At 38.5% G+C, this 22,590-nt stretch overlaps 2 protein-coding genes across 3 annotated transcripts in view; both read right to left on the reverse strand.

Annotated features, from left to right (window-relative positions):
• The window catches only part of ZNF484 (zinc finger protein 484), a 77,463-nt gene extending 66,346 nt beyond the window's left edge, over positions 1-11,117 (reverse strand). The window contains exon 1 of the mRNA XM_067041114.1: positions 11,027-11,117. Coding sequence (XP_066897215.1) covers positions 11,027-11,044 — 18 coding nt within the window. The 5' untranslated portion in view covers positions 11,045-11,117. The remainder of the gene's footprint in view (positions 1-11,026) is intronic.
• The window catches only part of IARS1 (isoleucyl-tRNA synthetase 1), an 86,696-nt gene continuing 67,524 nt past the window's right edge, over positions 3,419-22,590 (reverse strand). For both annotated transcript variants that reach the window (XM_059072397.2, XM_067041113.1), the window contains exons 28-34: positions 21,183-21,278; positions 20,177-20,353; positions 19,340-19,445; positions 13,977-14,102; positions 11,907-12,050; positions 11,027-11,179; positions 3,419-3,668 (exon numbers count right to left, since the gene is read on the reverse strand). In XM_059072397.2, the coding sequence (XP_058928380.1) occupies positions 3,586-3,668; positions 11,027-11,179; positions 11,907-12,050; positions 13,977-14,102; positions 19,340-19,445; positions 20,177-20,353; positions 21,183-21,278 (885 nt within the window). In that variant the 3' untranslated portion in view covers positions 3,419-3,585. The remainder of the gene's footprint in view (positions 3,669-11,026; positions 11,180-11,906; positions 12,051-13,976; positions 14,103-19,339; positions 19,446-20,176; positions 20,354-21,182; positions 21,279-22,590) is intronic.

The following is a 22,590-nucleotide window of genomic DNA, read 5'->3' on the forward strand; positions in this document are numbered from 1 at the left end:
CTTATCTTTGATAAAGGAGACAAGAATATACAATGGAGAAAAGGCAGTCTCTTTAATAAGTGGTGCTAGAAAACTGGACAGCTACATGGAAAAGAATGGAATTAGAACACTTCCTAACACCATACACAAAAATAAACTCAAAATGGATTAAAGACCTACATTTAAGGCCAGTCACTATAAAACTCTTACAGGAAAACATAGGCAGAACACTTCATGACATAAATCATAGCAAGATCCTTTGTGACCCACATCCTAGAGAAATGGAAATAAAAACAAAAATAAACAAATGGGACCTAAGGAAACTTAAAAGGTTTTGCACAGCAAAGGAAACCATAAACAAGATGAAAAAACAACCCTCAGAATGGGAGAAAATATTTGCAAAGAAAGCAACTGACAAAGGATTAATCTCCAAAATATACAAACAGCTCATGCAGCCCAATATCAAAAAAATAAACAGCCCAATCTAAAAATGGGCAGAAGACCTAAACAGACATTTCTCCAAAGAAGATACAGATTGCCAACAAACACATGAAGGGATGCTCAACATCACTAATCATTAAAGAAATGCAAATCAAAACCAAAATGAGGTATCACCTCACAGTGGTTAGAATGGCCATCATCAAAAAATCTACAAACACTAAATGCTGTAGAGGGTGTGGAGATAAGGGAACCCTCTTGCTCTGTTGGTGGGAATGTAAATTGATACAGCCACTATGGAGAACAGTATGGAGGTCTCTTAAAAAACTAAGAATAGAACTACCATATGACCCAGCCATCCCACTACTGGGTATATTCCCTGAGAAAACCATAATTCAAAAAGAGACATGTACCACAGTGTTCACTGCAGCACTATTTACAATAAGACATGGAATCAATCTAAGTGTCCACTGACAGATGAATGGATAAAGAAGATGTGGCACATATATATCATGAAATATTACTCAGCCATAAAAAGAAATGAAATTGAGTTATTTGTAGTACAGTGGATGGACCTAAAGTTGGTCACACAGAGTGAAGTCAGAAAAACAAACACCATATGCTAACACACATATAAGCAATCTAAAAATAAAATGGTTCTGATGAACGTAGGGGCAGGACAGGAATAATGATGCAGATGTAGAAAATGGAGCTGGGATGAAGTGAGACAGTAGCACTGACATATATACAGCATCAAATGTAAAATGGATAGCTAGTGGGAAGCAGCTGTGTAGCACAGGGAGAGCAGCTTGGTACTTTGTGACCACCTAGATGGGTGGGATAGGGAGGGTGGGAAGGAGGCACAAGAGAGAGGGGAGATGGGGATATATGTATCCATATAGCTGATTCACTTTGTTACATAGCAGAAATTAACACAACACTGTAAAGCAATTATACCCCAATAAAGATATTAAAAAAATCTTCAGAGCATAGGGAACTATATTCAATATCTGACAAACCATAATGGAAAAGAATATGAAAAATAATATATATAACTGAATCACTTCGCTGTACAGCAGAAATTAACACATTGTAAATCAACTACACATCAATAAAAAAAATTTTTTTAAAAAAGTATATGCTATCACGCCTGATGATGTTAACCTGTCCAAGGTAGTGTTTGTCAGTTTTCTAAACTGTGAAGTTACTTTCTGCCCCCTTCACATACTCTACTCTTTCGAAGTAAGTCACAAAGTACAGCCCTCTCTCAAGGTGTCGGGAGTTAAGGTACACCACCTTGTGAAAGAGTATTTATATAATTATTTGGAATTTTATATAGATTTGTCTCACCTCTTTCATTTATTTATTCAATTATTTATATCAGCATGTACTCATGGATATTTATTTTATACTTTGGATTTTAATTCAATACTACATTATTTGTTCAAACTGTTCCAGCTTTGGCCACTGGGAGCTCTTTCAGGTTGGCTTCTGTCCCTCTGACATTCAAAAATGTTTTAAAAATTGTGGTAAAAGATACATAAAATTTACCAACTTAGCTATTTTTAAGGATCAAGTTTAGTATGTTAACTATATTCTCATTTTTGTGCAAAAGACCTCTAGAACTCTTCAAAACTTGCAAAACTAAAACTATTCCCATTGAAAAACTCCCCATTTCTCCTTCCCTGCAACACCTGGCAACCACCATTGCATTTTGTTTCAATGAATTTGACTACTTTAAGTACCTCATACAAGTGGAATCACACAGTATTTGTCTTTTTGTGACTGGCTTATTTCACTTTGCTTAATGTCCTCAAGGTTCATCCTTCTTTCTTAAGACTGAATAATATTCAATTGTATGTACAGATTACATTTTCTTTATCCATTTATCCCTCAGTGGACATTTGGGTTGCCCCACCTCTTGGCTGTTGTGAATAATGCTGCAATGAACCTGGGTGTGCAAATATCTTTTCAAGGCCCTGCTTTCAATTCTTTTGGATATGTACACAGAAGTTGACTGTTGGATCATATGGTAGTTCTAATTTTTGAGGAACCTCTATACTGTTTCCCATAGTGACTGCAACATTTTACATTTCCACCAACAGTGCACAAGGGTTCCAGTTTCACTGATCCTTGCCAACACTGTTATCTTGTGTGGTTTCCTCCAACTTTGTCGGTATGGATTTGAATGCATTTATTCTAGCAGCTAGAGATGCACCATTCAGAGCTCCTTTCAGGAGAATCTGATGTAGGGAATATAGTTGGTTGACAGCTTCTAGCTACTACATTTTCAGATCAATGGATCCATCTGTGCTGAGGCCATGGTCCCCCTCAGCTGCTCCCAGCCACCGACTGAGCAAAGCATGGGTCCAAAGTCATGTCATTTCTGCCTGAAGGCTCTCTCTACCTTTGCCTTTACCCTCTCTCCTTTGTCTTTCATGTATGCTTCCCCCAATAAATTCTTGCACATCTAATTTTGTCTTGGCATCTGCTTCTTTGACACAGGGAAGAAGTGAAATTAGATATTTAGTCTAGTGTCTTAATATGGAAGTCACTATTAAGTTTTTGTGTTCTTTAAAGATTGCAAATTCCAAGTTTCACTGAACTATAGGAGAATGAATTACTTCTAACATGTTTATTATCTGTGAGAAAGTTTATTGTTCTGATTTACTAAAACTTAAAATATTCCATCAAATTACCCAGGAAAATCCAGGTAGCAAAAATATATAACACTGTCCATTCCTTTAAGAGATTTCAAATAAGTTTTAAAAGGCCATAGAATGAGATATAGATAGATAGATAGATACAGAGATATATATATACACGTGCACACACACACACACACACACACACACTATACCATTTAAACTACTATATTCTATACTTAAAAATTCAAGTATAGAAATATACTCTGTACTGCTGAGGTAACACTGTAACTTTTCCTCAACATGAATACATAGGTGTTTATGGTTAAGTGTGACTATTACTGTGAAGTCTCAAGTCACTTGATCAATTCCATTTTAATTTTAGACCAAAAGCAGTATATTATACATGCACCTGAAGGAAATATCAATATGTTTGTGTCCGTGTGTGTGTCCGGGGTTGCGGGGAGGGGAGAAGAGGTACATGCCAGGGAAAGGTTGACTGAACCACACAGATAACTGAATGTTAGAAGTCTGCTGTAGTTGGTAATACAGAAACATACACAGTCTTCGTGTTCAAAGTCTTCATGGGGATTTCTTCTGTAATTTCTAGAATAGAAAGAAGAAGTTTTAAAGAAATCATTTTTCTACCTATTCTGGATGAATATTAAAAAAATGTTAACTGCCTGGGTAGTAAGAAATTCAGCCTCACCTTAAGAGAAACCTAAACTTTGTCTCAGCTACTGGGGGTACTTCTGAAACCCTGGGATTTCCTGAGTGATATGAGCATCTTTTGTTATTTATTGTAGGCCCGTGAACACACCTGATGGTTTATGCTAATGAGATGACTCAGGGTGGAGCTGGCTACACCAGAAAGACCAACCATACGAGCAATCATACGTATGTAATGAAGCCTCAATACAAACTCTGGACACCAAGGCTCAGGTGAGCTTCCCTGGGTGGTAATACACTGTACGTACTACTGTCATGTATTGAGGCTAGGAGGTAACACTGTCCATGACTCCTTGCAGAGAGATAATCTGAAGTTACATATTTGGACCCCCTCCCAGATTTGGCCCTGTGCATCTCTTCCCTTTGCCTGTTTCTAGTTTTTATCCTTTCCCTATAATAAATGTAGTCATGAGTACAATAGCTTCCACAAGTTCTGTGAATCCTGCTACCAAATTATCAGACCTGAGGGCGATTTTTGGAAACCCTCTGAACTTGCAGTTGGTGCCAGAAGTGACAATGGTCTTGTGTGAACTCTTTTGTCTGAGCTTGTAGTTGGAGCCTAACTCCTTATACTTGGGGTTAGAAGTTTTGGGCAGACTTCTGGAGGACTATGCCCTTAACCTAACTAACTCTGAGTACTGCCCAAGATGTCCCCACACTCCCACCCAAACAATATTTCTTATGTCTTCAGAAAAGGCCTAGAAGCAATGCTAAGCAAGCAGCTCAGATTTGTGGTTCCTAAATATTAACACCCTATAACAGGAAAAACAGCAGTCGTTTCCATGTTTAGGGAAGAAAGAGTATACATGATAAACCTAGGACAGCTTGCAATGTCAGAAAGCAAGAATTTATCAAAGACTAAAGACTCAGGTCAAAAAATACAGGAGCCAATACAGCTAAAGATAAAAAAAAATTGAGCATCCAGAAGTATAACACAAACACTATAGATCAAAACACAATGAATATATTAAAGCTCAGAAAAAGAGCGGGGGCAGTGGTGGGAGAAGAAGGGAAGGAAGGAAGGAAGGGAGGAAGGAAAGAGAAAGGAAAGAAGGAGGAAGGAAGGAAGGAAGGAAGGAAGGAAGGAGGGGAGGAAGGAAGGAAGGAGAAAATTTTTAAAAGTTCTCTGCCTACTGTGGGGCATTTTGCTTCTAGCCAGATCTGAATTCAAAGGGAAGGACCAACTTTCTCTAAAAATGGCTCCTGTCCTAACAGGAACCCTGGATAAGAAAATACTCTCAAAAGCTGCCTCCTTAATAGATAACTACAGGAGTTGGAGAAGATATTTAGAATCTAGTGGAACAAGCAAGAACGCATCAGTGAGTTTCTAAAACTGTAAGCCTTATGAGATCCTTCTAATTTACCAAATTATTAATATTTTATGTAAGATAATCTTGAGAGGAAGAATACAATGAAAATGAGGCAAGAGATATCAGATTGGGAAAAGATACTGGATTGGAAAGAATACCAGGTTTCTCGATAATCTTGGGTGAATAAGTTAACTTTCAAGCTTTTACCTACTAAACTTGCCCAGTCAACCTTAAAGAGCAAAAAAAGGTAATAAGACATTATAGGTAAGACCTGGTTTGTGAATCACAGGTAGTAGTACTAATATCTAATTCACATGGGTGTGATTCTATCCTTGATCAGTTTCAACCAGGTACCTACACGTGCATAGAACAAGTAAAAATGATGACACTTCTTCATTTTCACTGCTCAACTGCACTTGGTGACCAATGGATTTGAGGGCTAAGAAAAAGAAGTTAAGAATGTCTTAGCCAAGTGTGTTGGAAGGAGAGTGAAAAAAGCCTTCTGATAGAATGAAAGCTTCATGGGCATAACTGGAAAGACAGATAAGGACCAGAACAGGAAGGATTTTATGTGTCAAGCTAAAGATTCTGAAGCATTAGATAATGGTGAGCCTTGGGGGATCCGAGCAGGGGAACATCATCAAGGGAGAAATGTGCATGAAGACAATCTTGGTGGAAGAATATAGCCTGCAGACAGGTTGTCTCATTAGATGATGAGGCCCTAAAACTAGTGAGGGGTAAAGAGACAAAGGAGAGTTATTGAAAATAAATCTCAAGCACAATAATTGTGCTTCATTAAAGAGAGAAATGAAAGTGGAAAAGAAGGTTTTCGCTTTTAATAATGTAGCAGAAAATGTCAAAGTACAATATAAAACATTAATTAAAAAAATTTTTTTTTAAAATTAAAAAAAAATAGCTGAGCAAGGGAAGAAAATGAGAGAAATCCACAGAGCCCAAAATATCATGAATCCCAAGAGGGAGCTGAACATTAAGATTTTCTGGTGGACCTGGAGGCTTAAAGATTTGGCACTAATAGGCTATGAAAGTGAGAGAAGAAAAAGCCTAGGGTCTACACAAACTGGGGAGTCCAATGAAACCCCCCTCAAAAAACTGAGACCTCAAATAAGGAGCCCATGGCAAAAGGGTAAATTTCAAAAAGATTCTTCACCACAGAGAAAAACAGTTAAGAGAACGTTATGGGTTTAATAATGGCCTTCCAAAAGATATGACCATGCTTTAATTCCTGGAAACTGTGACTGTGACCTTTTTTGGAAAAAGGAGAAACAGACAGAAGAGGTGGCAATGAGGCAGAGATCAAAGTGATGTAGCCACAAAGATGCCTGGAACCACCAGCAGCTAGCTGGAAGAGGCAAAGAACAAATTCTCCCCTAGAGAATACAGTCCTGCTGACACCCTGATTTCAGACTTCTGGCCTCCATATCCATGAGAGAATACATTTCTGTTGTCTCAGGCCACCCAGTTTTTGGTAATTTATTGCATCAGTCACAGTAAACCAATATAGAGACTTGCCCCACTTAGCCTTGGTTTGGGGAGATAGAGACAGAACATGTCCCCATGAGAATTATGGCCCCTTGCATGACTGGAGCCAGAACTTTCTAAACACGCTCTGTGGCCCAAAATAATTGAGTTTAAAGTGGGCCAGGGTAGACAGTGTCCCCAAAGAATTAAAGAAATGTTCCCTTAAAGTGGACATCAACTGAAACATCACAAAACAGCCAGCCAGAATCAACTTTGTCAGAACTCTAGAAAGCAATCAAACGTTTACAGCAACCAAGTGAATGTTGAATCAAAGAAAAGGCAACTTGAAAATGGCAGGAAAGATCTGTGTTTTTACTTGTGCTTTACCAGCTCCATCCTAGCTTGGTGGTGGGCTTGAAGACAGTAGCCCATGTTTCCAGTGTGGGACCCTGGTTCCTAGTTCCAGGAGGAACAGAGCAAAAGTATTGCATTTGTTCTAACCTGTCTGGGAGCTACTTGAAGGGCTTACATAAGGTGCTTGTCTCTGTTTTGCCTACTTGGAACTCACTCAGGGTGGAAAAGTGGTGGGCACTGCATGAAAACCAAAGGCAAAAAAAACCCCATGGCTGCCTGGGGAAAAGATTATGAATGAGACAGGCAATGGATTGCTTAAGGCCTGGGAGGAAAAGTTTGGGCAATCAGGGCATTAAAAAGTGCCTCTGTATGCTGAATAATTTAGAAAGCCACATTCATGCCCAGGGCAGTATGTATACACAGAAAGACCTGAGAAGACCCTAAGCATTTGATTCTAATAAAGGTAAAAAGCTTTTCTGGCCAAACGTGGCTGATCTTCAGGGCTCAGTGAAAACAGGAAGAGAAGTCTGAAGCAGAAATGTAAACAGCCTGGCTGAGTTGAAGGAGTGGACCAGAACAGAGTCAATCTTTAAAGACTGGGAGAAGTTGGTGTTTCGTTTTTAAATTTTTAGTTCCTGGAGGTCAAGGAAATCTCTGTCAAAATAATAGCTGAACATAAGTTAAAGGGACAGAGACTTCAGGGACTACATACAACCAGGAGTACAGTCTTTGTAAAAATAGTTTGGAAAAGTCATTAACAAACAGACGACTGTAGCCTTCAACCATCAAACACAGCAAACCCTGGGGAAGAGAACCCGATTTCCTGAGTCACCACATTCAAATATCCAGTTTTCAAAGAGAAAAAAAAAATTACAAGGCATACAAAGATATAGGAAAGTATGGCCCATTCACAGGAAAAATAATGAACAGAATCTGTCCCTGAGGAAGTGCAGATACTTGGACTTACTAGACAGACTCTAAATCAACTGTCTTAAATGGAAAATAACTGACTAATGGAAAGGTCAATGGAAACCACATACAAAGAACAAGCCAAGAAAACAATGTATCAACAGAATGAGAATATCAACAGAGAAACTATAAAAGGAACTAACAGAAATTCTGGAGCTGAAAAATACAATAACTGAAATTAAGAAGTCACTAGGGGATCTTAACAGCATAATTTAGCATACAGAAGAAACAGTGAACTCGAAGATAGGACATTTGAAATCATCCAGTCTGAAGGAGAAGAAAGAAAAGAGAATGAAGAAAAGTGGACAGAGCCTACAGGGCGTCTGAGACACAGGCCAAGTGGACCAACATACACACTATGGGAATTTCAGGAGGAAAAGAATATAAAGAATATTTGAAGAAATAATGACCAAACCTTGAACGCAGCAAGAGAGAAGCAAAATACCAGGATACTCAGTAAGATTAAAAGATTAATTTCTAATCAGAAACCATGAGAGCCAGAAGGCAGTGGGACAACATATTTAATTTTTTTTTTTTTTTTTTTTTGCGGTACGCGGGCTTCTCACTGCCGTGGCCTCTCCCGTTGCGGAGCACAGGCTCCGGACGCGCAGGCTCAGCGGTCATGATTCACGGGCCCAGCCGCTCCGCGGCATGTGGGATCCTCCCAGACCGGGGCACGAACCCGCGTCCCCTGCATCGGCAAGCGGGCTCTCAACCACTGCGCCACCAGGGAAGCCCCAGGACAACATATTTAAAGCGCTGAAAGGAAAAACTATCAACAAAGAATTCTCCATTTCGCAAAACAGATTTTTTTCTTCTTAATTTTTCTTCACAAATTAAGGAGCAATTAAGACATTCTCAAATAAACAGAAAGTTGAGAGAGTTCATTACTGCTAGAACTGCCCTCCAAGAAATGCTAAAGGGATCCTTCAGGTTGAAATGAAAGGATGCTAGACAGTAAGTCAAAGCCATATTGTTGCTGCGTTTTTTATTTTTAACTCCACTTTTTGTTTTCTACATGATTTAAAAGTAAATACATAAAATACAGTTAAGAACTTATGTTTTGTGGAACATAATTATGAAGATATAATTTCTGACAAGAATATAAACGGCGGCAGAGCTGTATAGAAGCAGAGTTTTTGTATGTTATTAAAGTCAAACTGGTATCAATTCAAGTTAAACTGTTATAAATTTAGGATGTTAATTGTAATCCCCATGGTAAACACTAATATCTTAAAACACACACACACACACACACACACACACACACACACACACACAAGAGGAAGTAAAAAAAAAAAACAGTAAACTGCAAAAAATGAACTGAACACAAAAGGTGGCAGTAATGGAGGAAATGAGGACAAAAAAGGTACAAGGCTTCTAGAAAAAAATTCCCAGTAAAATGGCAGAAGTTCTTCCTTATCAGTAACTTTTTTTTTTCTTCTTAACCAAAGCTTAACTGACCAGGGGAAAGGGAAATACCCACCTTTAGCCCCCTTTACCTTCCTTTCTTACCTAAAGAGGAAAAATTTTAAAGCTGAGTAACACCTGTGAGGGACACAGCCCAGAGGCAAAGGCTTACTAAAGACTGAGAACAAATCATAAAATTATAGAACACTTCCCCCACTTCTACCCCCATACTTTACTACAACATCATATGGGCTCCTGTATGATAATAGGGCATTACAGCTGAAAGAATGGGCAAAGCTCTGACCATATTTAAAAAGGAATCTCTAGGGAAACCATAAGACAACAGAAGGAAATTTGAGCCTCTGGAACCGACAGCAACAGTAAACAATAAACACAGCCTAACTCCTAGCCAGATAAACATAAAACCTTACAATAAAGGCCTATTTACCTCAGTTCCTTTTCCCTAGTACATGTACTGCTATCGACCAGATATTACAAGGCATTCTAAAAAGGAAAAAACACAGTAGGAAGAGACGAAGCAAGCAACACAACCAGACTCAGATATGGCAGAGATTTTGAAATTATCAGATTGGGAATTGAAAATAACTGGGATTAATGTTAAGGACACTAACAGAAAGGGTGGACAACATGCAAGAACAGATGGGTAATGTAAGGAGAAAGATGGAAATTCTAAGAATTAAAAGGAAATGCTAGAAATCAAAACTCTGTAACAGAAATGAATAATGCATTATACCAAAAAATTTATGCCCAGGCACAGCATATTCAAACTGCAGAAGATCAAAAGACTAACTTTGGAAAAGATAATGCCTAGCAACTTTCCACCAGTGCTAGGAGACACAAATCTTGACTCAGAAAGTCCAATAAATCCCAGGCTGTATGGCCGAATAAATAAAAGGATGAAATGGTAAAAGCTTTTGAGTTGGGATAACAAGAAGGATGGCTATAAACAGAAAAACCCAAATCCCATCAGGGGAAGCTGTTTGAGGAAATGATTCCAGTGGCAGCAGCGTTAAAATGAACACCCATGTGTAATAGGGAATCGAATATAGAACAGAACTCGGGGGAGGGCTAAAATGTCACTAGAGAAGTTGTCAGAACAGCCACAGAAGCTGAAATCACAGAAGTGGATGATATAAGTGGGAGAAAGAGAAAACATATCCTCGAAGACACTAGCCTGTGCCTTATCCTGACTCTCTGTTTTCTGAATTATGGAATGGAGAATATGTCAACTAATGACCTAGCTCTTCACATTTTTATGCAGCTCACTGAGAAAAGGTATGCTTTATAAGTTGTAAAGGAGGAAGTACAATGTCAGTTATGTTTCCTTCAAGCTGTTATTTTAAAATACAGTGATCATTTTGATTCTCGGGGAAGAGGACAATTTTAGGATCAGCAAATAAGCTAATTTACCTAGAAGCATGTATTTTAATATACCAATATGATTTTTAGATTATTTCCAAAGCAAAAAGTAATCATCCTTTTAATTATTTTTTTCTTATTATCTATTTTATACATATCATCCTTTTAATTATTATTAACATTTATAGTATGGCAAATTTCTGGAGAAAGAGCAAAAAAAGAAAAAAGATAACAATAGTACTATCTCTTATATAATTGATGGCATCACAATCTATTTTCAAGAAAATAAAAACAAAAATGAAAAACAATTAGCACATTCTATAATCTCCTCACCTTCTGTTTGAGCCTCATTCAAAAACAGTTTTAGCTTCCTGCTCCGAAGGCCAAACACCTTGGCTGTTTCATACAGAAGACCTTGGTGGGTCAGCCCATTCTGCCCAAGGGGATTTTCAAGCAGGAGAGTGCCTACTGTTCCCATTAAACACTCTACAGAAAAAAAAAAAACCCAAAATGGATTAAATCCTGAGAGTTCACCCTCTAGCTAGTGGATCCCTAATGGAGGTAGTAAGTAGACAGTTCTAATGGGTAGAGCTAAAGGCTTTGAAAGCCAGCAGTGGGTACAAGAGCAAGAGTGGGATTAATTGTACAGTCTGCAGAAACAGTCTTAAATATTTCACAGGGGGAAAGGAGAAAGGGAAGAAGAAAAAACAACTAGTATAAAAGCCCAGTAGTTTAGGGAAGAGATATTCAGTAAAAAGTCAAATGAAGAGCCTGAAGACAGTAATAAATGTGCACAATGAGGACCCCAAAATATCAAGGAAAAATAAGTATCCATCTAGTCTGTTGATTAAGGCATGGATAAGTACAACAGTTCTCAGAACATTTTCCAAGAAAAAAGAAGGCAAAATTTAAGGCTACAAAGTTCTGACATTTAAACAGTTCAGCTTCATTTAGCTGTAATTTTTACCTAACCAATTTACCTCATTTCCTGACCATGTCAGTTGGAGGGGTGTTTCTACATAAATACACCAAAAGAAATAAGCCATGAGTATTTCCCAAAGAAGTGTCGGAGTCTACATTTTAAATTACTAAGTTGAAGCTGACTTAAAAAAATCCACATAAATCAGAGAGATTGAACGCTAAAGGAAATCTTAACATCTAGCACACCATAACCTGTCTGCTGACGGTGTTCACAGCTGGGGGAGGCACTCACCTTGTGGGTCTGCATTCAAGAGCTGTAGGTTGATATACTGACAGAGAAGAGTACTAGGACTGTTGACCACAGAGGGAGTTGATCCTGCAGCCACACAAAGTGTTTTTCCACTAAGACTCAGTAAGTTGGTTTGGTTTTTTATTTCTAAAAATAACAACAAAAAAATCATTCTTTCAGGGGGAAAGTTCAGAGCTGAAGTCATTCACTTTTTCCTATTTAATTATTAAACTATCATGTATCTTTACAGTGATGCTTTCTACTTTATTTCTATTTATCAAAGGATACTGTCTTTTCTATAAAATCAGGCTTTAATGACATGCAAATAGTAGGAAATCTTAATGTTGCAAAATAGCATAATATTCATAAATTATAAGGCAAATTATTTTTTCCCCTTTTAGTATTTTTCCTCCATATTATAGCTCCTCTTAAAATTTCCTCCTATATCAGAATCCTAAACTTTACCATGAAAAGGCAGCTTATATTAAAAAAAGTTAATTATGATCAGAAGATAAGCTGACTAATGAACATATGTGGAAAAGAGCAAGACACACAGAACACACATAGTGTAATTTCATTTATATACAATTAAACACTGCTTAGGGTAGAAGATTAGTTACAGCCACTATGCCACTAAAGGTTAAGGTGGGGCTCAGGCATTACTCAGCTTTCACAGGCTGCCGCCTGCTGGGTCAGAGGGGACAGTGAGCTAGACAGATGTGAGTTCCAGTATGTCCTTGTTTCTTATTCTACAGTGACTTGAGATAGAGATCCAAGCTGTCCACTGACTTACTCACCAGCTCCCCTTGGTGGATCCTGGTGAAAGATTTTTCTCAGAGCCCCCAGTGAACCATCTGTCTTCCAGACCTTAACTTCCTCAGTTTCCCCACATCATGTCTGCTTCCCTTATCCAGCCCTTAACAGATAAAACAGCAAATGGCTGTCCACAGTGCTTCTATCAATTTACAATCCAACAGGGAATGACAGATCCTATTACATAATATCCCTGACATCTGATATTGTGAAATTTTTCTAGTTTTTGCCAATTCGGTTGCATGTGATAGTACCTCATTGTGGTTGTTCCTATTGAGGTTTAGCAATTTTCCCTTTATTTATTGGCCATTTAGATTTCTTCTTTTAAGCTATTGATATTTAAAAGTTTCTAAAAATGAACTTTCAGGTTTGTTAAGTGAGTTATTAGTTTCCTTTGTCTGCTGTAAGAATCACAAACTGGGGAGGGAGGTGGGGTGGGGTGGGTGGGATGGCTTAAAACAACAGAAATTTATTGTTTCACAGTTCTCTGTAGGTGAGAAGTCCAAAATCAAGGTGTCAGTAGGGCCATGATCCCTCTGAAGACTGTAAGGGAATCCTTCTTTTCCTCTTCCTAGCTTCTGGAGGTTCCCAGAAATCTTTGGTGTTTCTTGGCTTGCAGGTTTGCCTAATTCCAATTTTTGCCTTTGTCACCACATAGCCTTCTCCCTGTTTGTTCAAGTATTCACATGGCCCTCTTCTTATAAGGACACCAGTCATAGTGGAGTAGTGCCCACCCTACTCCAGTATTACCTTAACTAATTATATCTGCAATGAACCTATTTCCAAAGAAGGTCACATTAGATGGCGCTGGGGGTAAAGATAAGGACTTCAACGTATCTTGGGGTAGAGGTGGGGGATTGAGTGGTGATGTCACAATTCAACCATGACAGTAGGAGGAAATGTACTTATAATTCTTTAAAATTTTATTTAGACTTGTCTCATTGAGAATCTGGATTTAGCAAGACGCAGATGTTTAATAAAGTTAAAACGCAACAGGGAAGTCTCTGAAGCCTAGAATGCATCACATGGCTAACAGTAAAGGGTAGGATTAGAACCTTCATCTCCTAGTAAGTCCAGTGTTCTTTCAGCCATATCACACAAAGAAGGCACAAAGAGACACTTGCAGGCAGGCACTACTATAGAGGCTGGCCCTGACTCAGAGTCAGGAAAAAGGCAAAGGTTATGTTACCAAATTAAGATCCTCAATGATCAATCTCGTGTCAAAGGACATAGATGAATATCTTTTGACTTTCTACATACCTGTTTCACCATGGAAGACAGCCAGCTCTGAATTTTTTACACCAAAAATGCTAGTAACAACACTCTTCAGCTTTAGAAGGTCCAACCTATTATCTCCTTTTGGATTTTCCAGAAGTAGTACTCCACCTAAAAAGCCAAAAATATAAGTGAAACTGAAGGAAAAAAAAGTTAAATTTGAAAAAAAAGTCAAGGGGAACACAACATTTGTATATTTTCTTTGGTAAATGTCTATTCACGTCTTTTCCCATTTTCTAATTAGATCTAAAAAAAACTGATGAGTTTTGAGACTTCTTCATATATTCTAGATACATCCTTTGTTGGATATGCAGTTTGCAAAGATCTTCTCCTTGTCTGTAGCTTGTTTTTTCATCCTTTTCACAGGATCTTTCACAAAGCAGAATTTAAAATTTTGAAGAAGTTCAATTTCACAGGCGAATTCTATCAAGCATTTAGAGAAGAGCTAACACCTATCCTTCTCAAACTCTTCCAAAAGACAGCAGAGGGAGGAACACTTCCAAAGTCATTCTATGAGGCCACCATCACCCTGATACCAAAACCAGACAAAGACGTCACAAAGAAAGAAAACTTACAGGCCAATATCACTGATGAACATAGATGCAAAAATCCTCAATAAAATACTAGCAAACAGAATCCAAGAGCACATTAAAAGGATCATACACCATGATCAAGTGGGGTTTATTCTAGGAATGCAAGAATTCTTCAATATATGCAAATCAATCAATGTGATACACCATATCAACAAACTGAAGGAGAAAAATCATATGATCATCTCAATAGATGCAGAGAAAGCTTTTGACAAAATTCAACACCCATTTATGATAAAAACCGTGCAGAAAGTAGGCATAGAGGGAACTTTCCTCAACATAATAAAGGCCATATATGAGAAATGTACAGCCAACATCGTCCTCAATGGTGAAAAACTGAAAAGAAACCATTGCCACTAAGATCAGGAACAAGACAAGGTTGCCAACTCTTACCACTCTTATTCAACATAGTTTTGGAAGTTCTAGCACAGCAATCAGAGAATAAAAAGAAATAAAAGGATTCCAAATCGGAAAAGAAGAAGTAAAGCTGTCACTGTTTGCAGATGATATGATATCACACATAGAGAATCCTAAGGATGCTATCAGAAAAGTACTAGAGCTAATCAACGAATTTGTTAACGAAGCAGGATACAAAATTAATGCACAGAAAGCTCTGGCATTCTTATACAATAATGATGAAAAATCTGAGAGTGAAATTAAGAAAACACTCCCATTTACCACTGTAACGAAAAGAATAAAACATCTAGGAATAAATCTACCTAAGGAGACAAAAAACCTGTATGCAGAAAATTATAAGACACTGATGAAAGAAATTAAAGATGATACAAATAGATGGAGAGACATACCATGTTCTTGGATGGGAAGAATCAACATTGTGAAAATGACTCTACAACCCAAAGCAATGTACATATTCAATGCAATCCCTATCAAACCACCAGTGGCATTTTTTACAGAATTAGAACAAAAAATTTCACAATTTGTATGGAAACACAAAAGACCCCGAATAGCCAAAGCAATCTTGAGAACGAAAAATGGAGCTGGAGGAATCAGGCTCCCTGACTTCAGACTATACTACAAAGCTACAGTAATCAAGACAGTATGGTACTGGCACGAGAACAGAAATATAGATCAATGGAACAGGAGAGAAAGCCCAGAGATAAATCCACACACATATGGTCACCTTATCTTTGATAAAGGAGGCAAGAATATACAGTGGAGAAAACACAGCCTCTTCAATAAGTGGTGCTGGGAAAACTGGACAGGTACATGTAAAAGTATGAAATTAGAACACTCCCTAACACCATACATAAAAATAAACTCAAAATGGGTTAAAGACCTACATGTAAGGCCAGACACTAACAAACTCTTAGAGGAAAACATAGGCAGAACGCTCTATGACATAAATCATAGCAAGATCCTTTTTGACCCACCTTCTAGAGAAATGGAAATAAAAACAAAAATAAACAAATGGGACCTAATGAAAGTTAAAAGCTTTTGCACAGCAAAGGATACCATAAACAAGACCAAAAGACAACCCTCAGAATGGGAGAAAATAGTTGCAAATGAAGCAACTGACAAAGGATTAATCTCCAAAATTTATAAGCAACTCATGCAGCTCAGTAACAAAAACAACCAAACAACCCAATCCAAATATGGGCAGAAGAACTAAATAGACATTTCCCCAAAGAAGATATACAGATTGCCAACAAACACATGAAAGAATGCTTAACATCATTAATCATTAGAGAAATGCAAATCAAAAGTACAATGAGATATCATCTCACACCGGGCAGAATGATGATCATCAAAAAATCTAGAAACAATGAATGCTGGAGAGGGTGTGGAGAAAAGGGAACACTCTTGCACTGCTGGTGGGAATGTAAATTGATACAGCCACTATGGAGAACAGTATGCCGGTTCCTTAAACAACTACAAATAGAACTACCATATGACCCCGCAATCCCACTACTGGGCATATACCCTGAGAAAACCATAATTCAAAAAGAGTCATGTACCAAAATGTTCACTGCAGCTCTATTTACAATAGCCAGGACATGGAAGCAACCTTCGTGTCCATCATCGGATGAATGGATAAAGAAGATGTGGCACATATATACAATGGAATATTACTCAGCCATAAAAAGAAATGAAACTGAGTTATTTGTAATGAGGTGGATAGACCTGGAGTCTGTCATACAGAGTGAAGTAAGTCAGAAGGAGAGAAACAAATACCGTATGCTAACACATATATATGGAATCTAAGAAAATAAAATGTCATGAAGAGACTAGGGGTAGGACGGGAATAAAACCCAGACCTATTAGAGCATGGACTTGAGGATATGGGGAGGGGGAATGGTAAGCTGTGACAAAGTGAGAGAGTGGCATGGACATATACACACTACCAAAGGTAAAAGAGATAGCTAGTGGGAAGCAGCTGCATAGTACAGGGATATCAGCTCGTTGCTTTGTGACCACCTAGAGAGGTGGGATAGGGACGGTGGGAGGGAGGGAGACACAGAGGGAAGAGATATGGGAACATATGTATATGTATAACTGATTCACTTTGTTGTAAAGCAGAAACTAACACACCATTGTAAAGCAATTATACTCCAATAAAGATGTTTAAAAAAAAATTCAAGAAGAAAAGTCTTGAAGTTATGTATATTTTGACTCTTTCAATTTTTTTCCCCTCTGTTCTGATGTCCCTAATTTTTCTCTGCTATCATTTTCTGTTTTAAGAATTTCCTCTAGCTATTCTTTTAGAGTAAGTCTTGCTAGTAACAAATTCTTTTAGTTTTCCTTCATTTGAGAATGTCTTGATTATCCCTTACCTTGAAAGATATTTTTGCTTGATATAAAATTGTAGGTTGACAATACTCATCTTTTAGCATTTGTGAAATGTTGTCCTTTCATCTTCTGACCTCTACTGATTTATGATGAGAAATCCAGTATGATTCAAATTGTTTTCCCCTAGAAGTTAGGTATTGCAACGTCTCTGTCACTGCTTTGAAGATGTTTTGTCTTAAGTTTTCAGAAGTTTTACTATGTTACATCTGATGCGAATTCTTTTGGATTTATCCTGTATGGTGTTTTCTTAGCTTCTTGAATCTGTAGGTTTATGTATTTTGCCAAATTTCGGAAGTTTTCAGACATTATTTCTTTGAATACTTTTCTGTCCTGTCCTTCAGTCCCTATCTTCTCTTCCCTCCAGAATGCAGTGACAAGAATATTAAACTTTTGTTATTATCCCACAGATCCTTCAGGCTCTGTTCATTTTTTTCAGCTTTTTTTTGTTTTTAACTCTGTTATTCAGAATGGGTAATTTCTATTGTTATTTCTTCCTGTTTATGGATTCTTTCCTATCTCTTCTATTCTGTTGTTGTGCCTATCCACTGAGTTTTTGTATTCTAATTATTGTATTTACCAGTTCTAATATTTTAATTCTATTCTTTGTATCTTTTACTTGTTTGCTGAGGCTATTTTCACTTGTTTCTACAGTGTTTGTAATTGCTCTGTGAAGCATTTTTATTATGGCTGCTTTATACTCTGTCAGATAATGTCAACATTTCTGTCATCTTGGTGTTCCTATGTATTGATTGACTTTTTTCATTCAGTTTAAGATCTCCCAGTTTTTGGTATAATGAGTAATTTTCAATTAAAACCTGGACATGTTAGGCATTATGAGACTCTGGTTCTTATTTACATCCTCTATTTTAGTTGACTTTGTTTGACATTACACTGGCGAGGGAAAGGGAACACTGCTTCATCACTGGTTAGTGAGAGAAGTCTGCGTTCCCTATTTAGCTTGCATTGACACTGAGGTCAGGACTCCTTGTTACTTCTGGGGTGGGGGTGGTGGGATGGTAGTGACGGGTAAGGTGATGCACAAAAGGAGTTCCTGCTCTCCTCTAGACCTCCACTAATACCTCCCCTGGCCACTAAGAGTAGGAATGCCTCCTTACTGCTCCCCATGTGGCCTTCACTGACATCTTGACAGGGTAGTGGGATATGTGGCCTCACTACTGCTAGGCAGTGGTGAGGGGAAGGGATGCCCTGTTACTGCCTGATGGGGATAGAAGTTTAGGCTCTCCACGTGGTCTACAATGACACTACTGGGCAAAAGAGCTCGTTATCACCCAGGTAGGAAGAAAGTCCCAGCTCACTGCTTGGTCTTCTCTGACACCATCATGGCAGTGAGGGCTTGAAGGTCCTCAGCCTGGCAAAAGTGTAGGCTCCCCACTTGGCTTTTGCTGGTGTGAATGGTAGTAGAGCCTAGTTTCTTCTGTCTTGCTTGGGTGGAGTAGAGCAGTTACTGTCTGGAAGTTTTTTTGTCTTGCTAGGTTGCCACTCTCCTGGTCCCACCTGCAGAGAGCAGGATTTTGTTGGGGAATTTACATCCATGCCCATTGGCATTTCCAGATTGCCAGCTTCTTCAGCTCCAAGGCTGGGATACATGAAGCAAAAAGAAAAACCAGGGAACTCTCCACTGTTTTCTTACTTGTTCCCAAGATCCCTAGTTGGTCTGCCTTCTTCCCTCCACCATTAAGAGTCTTCTTATGCTTGTTTTTATATATCATGTCTGGGGTGTTTAGCTGTACTTTGTGGGAGGAATAGGGAAAAGTATGTCTACTCAATCTTTCTAGAAGTGCTAGTTCAATCACTTACTTTTGTGGACTCATTTTGATGACAATTAGAAAGAAAAAGTTATCCAATGTTACCAATTCTCTTGTAATATCCTTAAAAACATTCATAGGCTTAATTAAAAAATGAAATACAAACAATGGAGTTCACTCTTACCTTGCTCACTGCCATCTGTACAAATGTTAAGATTGACATATGCACAAGCAGGGCCAGGCATGGAAGATCCTCTGGTGAGTGTAATTTCCAGGTCAGACCCTTTTAACTAAGCACATGAGAATATGTGACCGGGTAACTGTAGCATCTGACTACAGTGTCGAATAAGAGCTCTATACAATTCTGGGAGCATAGTCAATCTCAACACTAAAACAGTGAAGAGCTACAATTTTTCCCCTCTTTTTTCCTTGTTCCTTAGAAAACATGCAAAACAGAAAATGAAACCATCTTGTAACCTGTGCCACTGAAAAGAGAGTCACATTCAGGTCCTGCTTTTCTATTCCATTTGTCCCATACAAAGTAGAACAAGACAAGGAACATATGACTGAATAAATGACTAACTGATATAGAAAAGAATTTTTATCAGACATACTGCTGAATTATTGACCAATACCTTTCATGCCTTGGTCAGATTTTCAGAGTTACATCTAAAATGTACGAACTGGAAATGAAATTGCATTTTTATGTATAACCTACTACCATAAAAGTAAATTGCCAGAATCCACAATACTGACTTTTATAGTTTTAGATAAAACAGCACCATACAGTCATCTAACCTGGCAATTCTTATGTATATCCTAGTTATCTTCCCAAAGAAAACAGCTCTAATTTCCTTTTTTTCCTCTTCTGGACTCTACTCACTGTTCTCCAGAGCAGTACTTCAGAACTGAGTACTATACTAATTGCTACCGGGGGACAGAACATCTAGATGTAACTACATAAACTTACCATAAAATCTAATCCTAAATCTCTTAATGTTCAACAGAACTCAGAACTCACCTGCATTTTTTCTTGAATAAGGATTTCATCTGATGTAGGAACTGGATATGGTTTTAAAGGAGATTTTATGGTGGCAAATATGAACTCTGTGTGGCTTTTGATAACATTATTCAGATACTTTCCTTCAGATTTTGCTTTATAATAAACTGTTATTTCATCAGTTGGAACCAGATTGCACTGAAAGCACATAGAGAAAATTTAAAAGGGAAGCACATTTGTTAATTAAAATGTAAGGTGCTGTTAAACAGGGCTGATGATCCCACACTGAATCATTATGGAAGGGTACAGTATCCTGACCAATTCTGTGAAAAAAGGAATGATCAAGTAACAACTCATAAAGCTCTGAACTGAGACAGAGGTTACAAGTATCCCATTACCTGCTGGAGTTCCCACCTCAGACCCTGAACTACAGGTCTCAGAAACCTGGCCAGAGGAGGAGGACTTGTGGGAACCCTCCTTGGGACAGAAGCTCCCTGGTTCTCTCACCCAGTAGGGGCAGGCAATATGTTCTGTGCACCTGTCCTGGCTCCCAACTTCTGAATGAGGAAGAACCACCTCACTCTGTCCAGATCGAACAATCTCTCCCTGAGCTAGAAGTCCTTCCACACTGACTGCATCTCTGCCCTTCCTCAGAGACATTTGCTGTCAGCTTTGATGACCTTATGTGCCAGTCAGGAGGACTATCTATCCAGAAGATGGTTTTGTATAAGCCCTAAAGACTGAAAAAGGAGGACAAGTAGCACATGTTAGCTGAAAGCTTCTCATCAGAGAAACAAAAGAGCCATATCCAGCTTGGGAGTGAACAAGGAGAGAAAGGAAGTGGCCTACCTCTCCTAAACAGTACAATCTGAATGGACCACAGATCAGTGACTAATCATCATTAATGAATTACTATGGTTGATATTACCTGCCTCTCCTCTCCTCCCCCAAAACCAAAATAAATACCAAACAAAAAACCAAAACAAAACTCCAAAACAGTAGCTTGTTCTTAATCTGACAAGCTGACCTTTTTTCGAAGTTTCTGGATACGATTGATGACTTCCCGAGCCACTCCTTCATCCACCATTGACTGGTCAGGGGTGACGTCTAAGAGAACCAAAGCCTGTAGGAATGAATGGTGTACACCATGACAGTCAAATATAGAAAAACGGTTCTTTCAAACTCAGCAAAATGGTGTTTAAATTCTCAGAAGTCTATAATGCAGCACTATTTAGTCACACAACTGAGCCAAAGACAAAATTAACGTGGTTTCTTTATGTTTGGGTCCTCCTTTGTAGACAGCTATTCCTTCATCTCTGGAGAAAGGTTAGACTTTTCATTTTTCTTGTGTAGGGTGCTGCTCACAGGAGATGTCCTGAGACCAACTTTCAAGAGGGTCTCTCATGTAACTCTGCTTTTTGTCTATCTAATGAATAATATCAACTATTCTAATAAATAAAATCACCAATCATGAAGCTCTTACAGCAGCACAACTTTTCACAATGGATCCACCCCAAACAAGTGGACTGAAGAGCTCAAAGCAGCCATCTTTGTTGCTTTCTTTAACCATGACTGTATTCTTTGGTTTGTTGGTGTGAGTCAAGACACAATTTCTACCATGGGCCACCATACTTTTTTATACGGTTTAAATTGCCACCTTCTTGTCAACTTTATCTACTTTATTATCTCATTGGTCAAAAAGGCTGTCAATGATGATGTGGTAATAATGACAGTGTCACTTCTATTATAGAGGGGAATATATGTATAAATTAGGCATCATCCCATTTACGTTTTTGAGGACACTCAATCAGAGAAGTTAAACAAACTTGCTCCACTTCATGAAGGCACAGGAGGCAAACTGGAAATGGATAATGTGTCATGGCAGGGCAACCATGGCCCACAATACACAAATCATTTCAAGAAACTCAGAAGCATCACAGACAACACTTCCTTAAGTATAGATGACTTCAGGACTCTCTCATTTGGCTGTAATTAGGAAGGACTGCACCCTCTCACTGTTTACAAATCTCTTTCCCTGGCCCCAATTCTTCCTTTCCTAATTTCCTCACCTTTGGCTCCTTACCACTGTCTGCACACATGGAGTTCTGTCTACATCATATTTAAGACTCTGTGTATGGGAATTCTCTGGTGGTCCAGTGGTTAGGACTCGGTGCTTTCACTCCTGGGCATCTGGGTTCAATCCCTGGTCGGGGAATTAAGATCCCAAAGCCACATGGAACACCAAAAAACAAACAAACAGACAAACCCTGTGTAAAGGCTGGAGGAGGTTGGCTTGCCTCATACGAGGTACTCCCCATCTTCCCCTGTAATGTGGCATATTAAGCACAGAGAGACTCCAGCAGGTCCCTCACTCTCACAATGGAGACCTTACAACTTATCTGCCTGGAGAAGTCTGGTCAAGAGTGAAGAGAGAT

This window comes from Kogia breviceps, chromosome 8, assembly GCF_026419965.1.
Source record: "Kogia breviceps isolate mKogBre1 chromosome 8, mKogBre1 haplotype 1, whole genome shotgun sequence".
NCBI classification, from domain to species: domain Eukaryota; kingdom Metazoa; phylum Chordata; class Mammalia; order Artiodactyla; family Physeteridae; genus Kogia; species Kogia breviceps.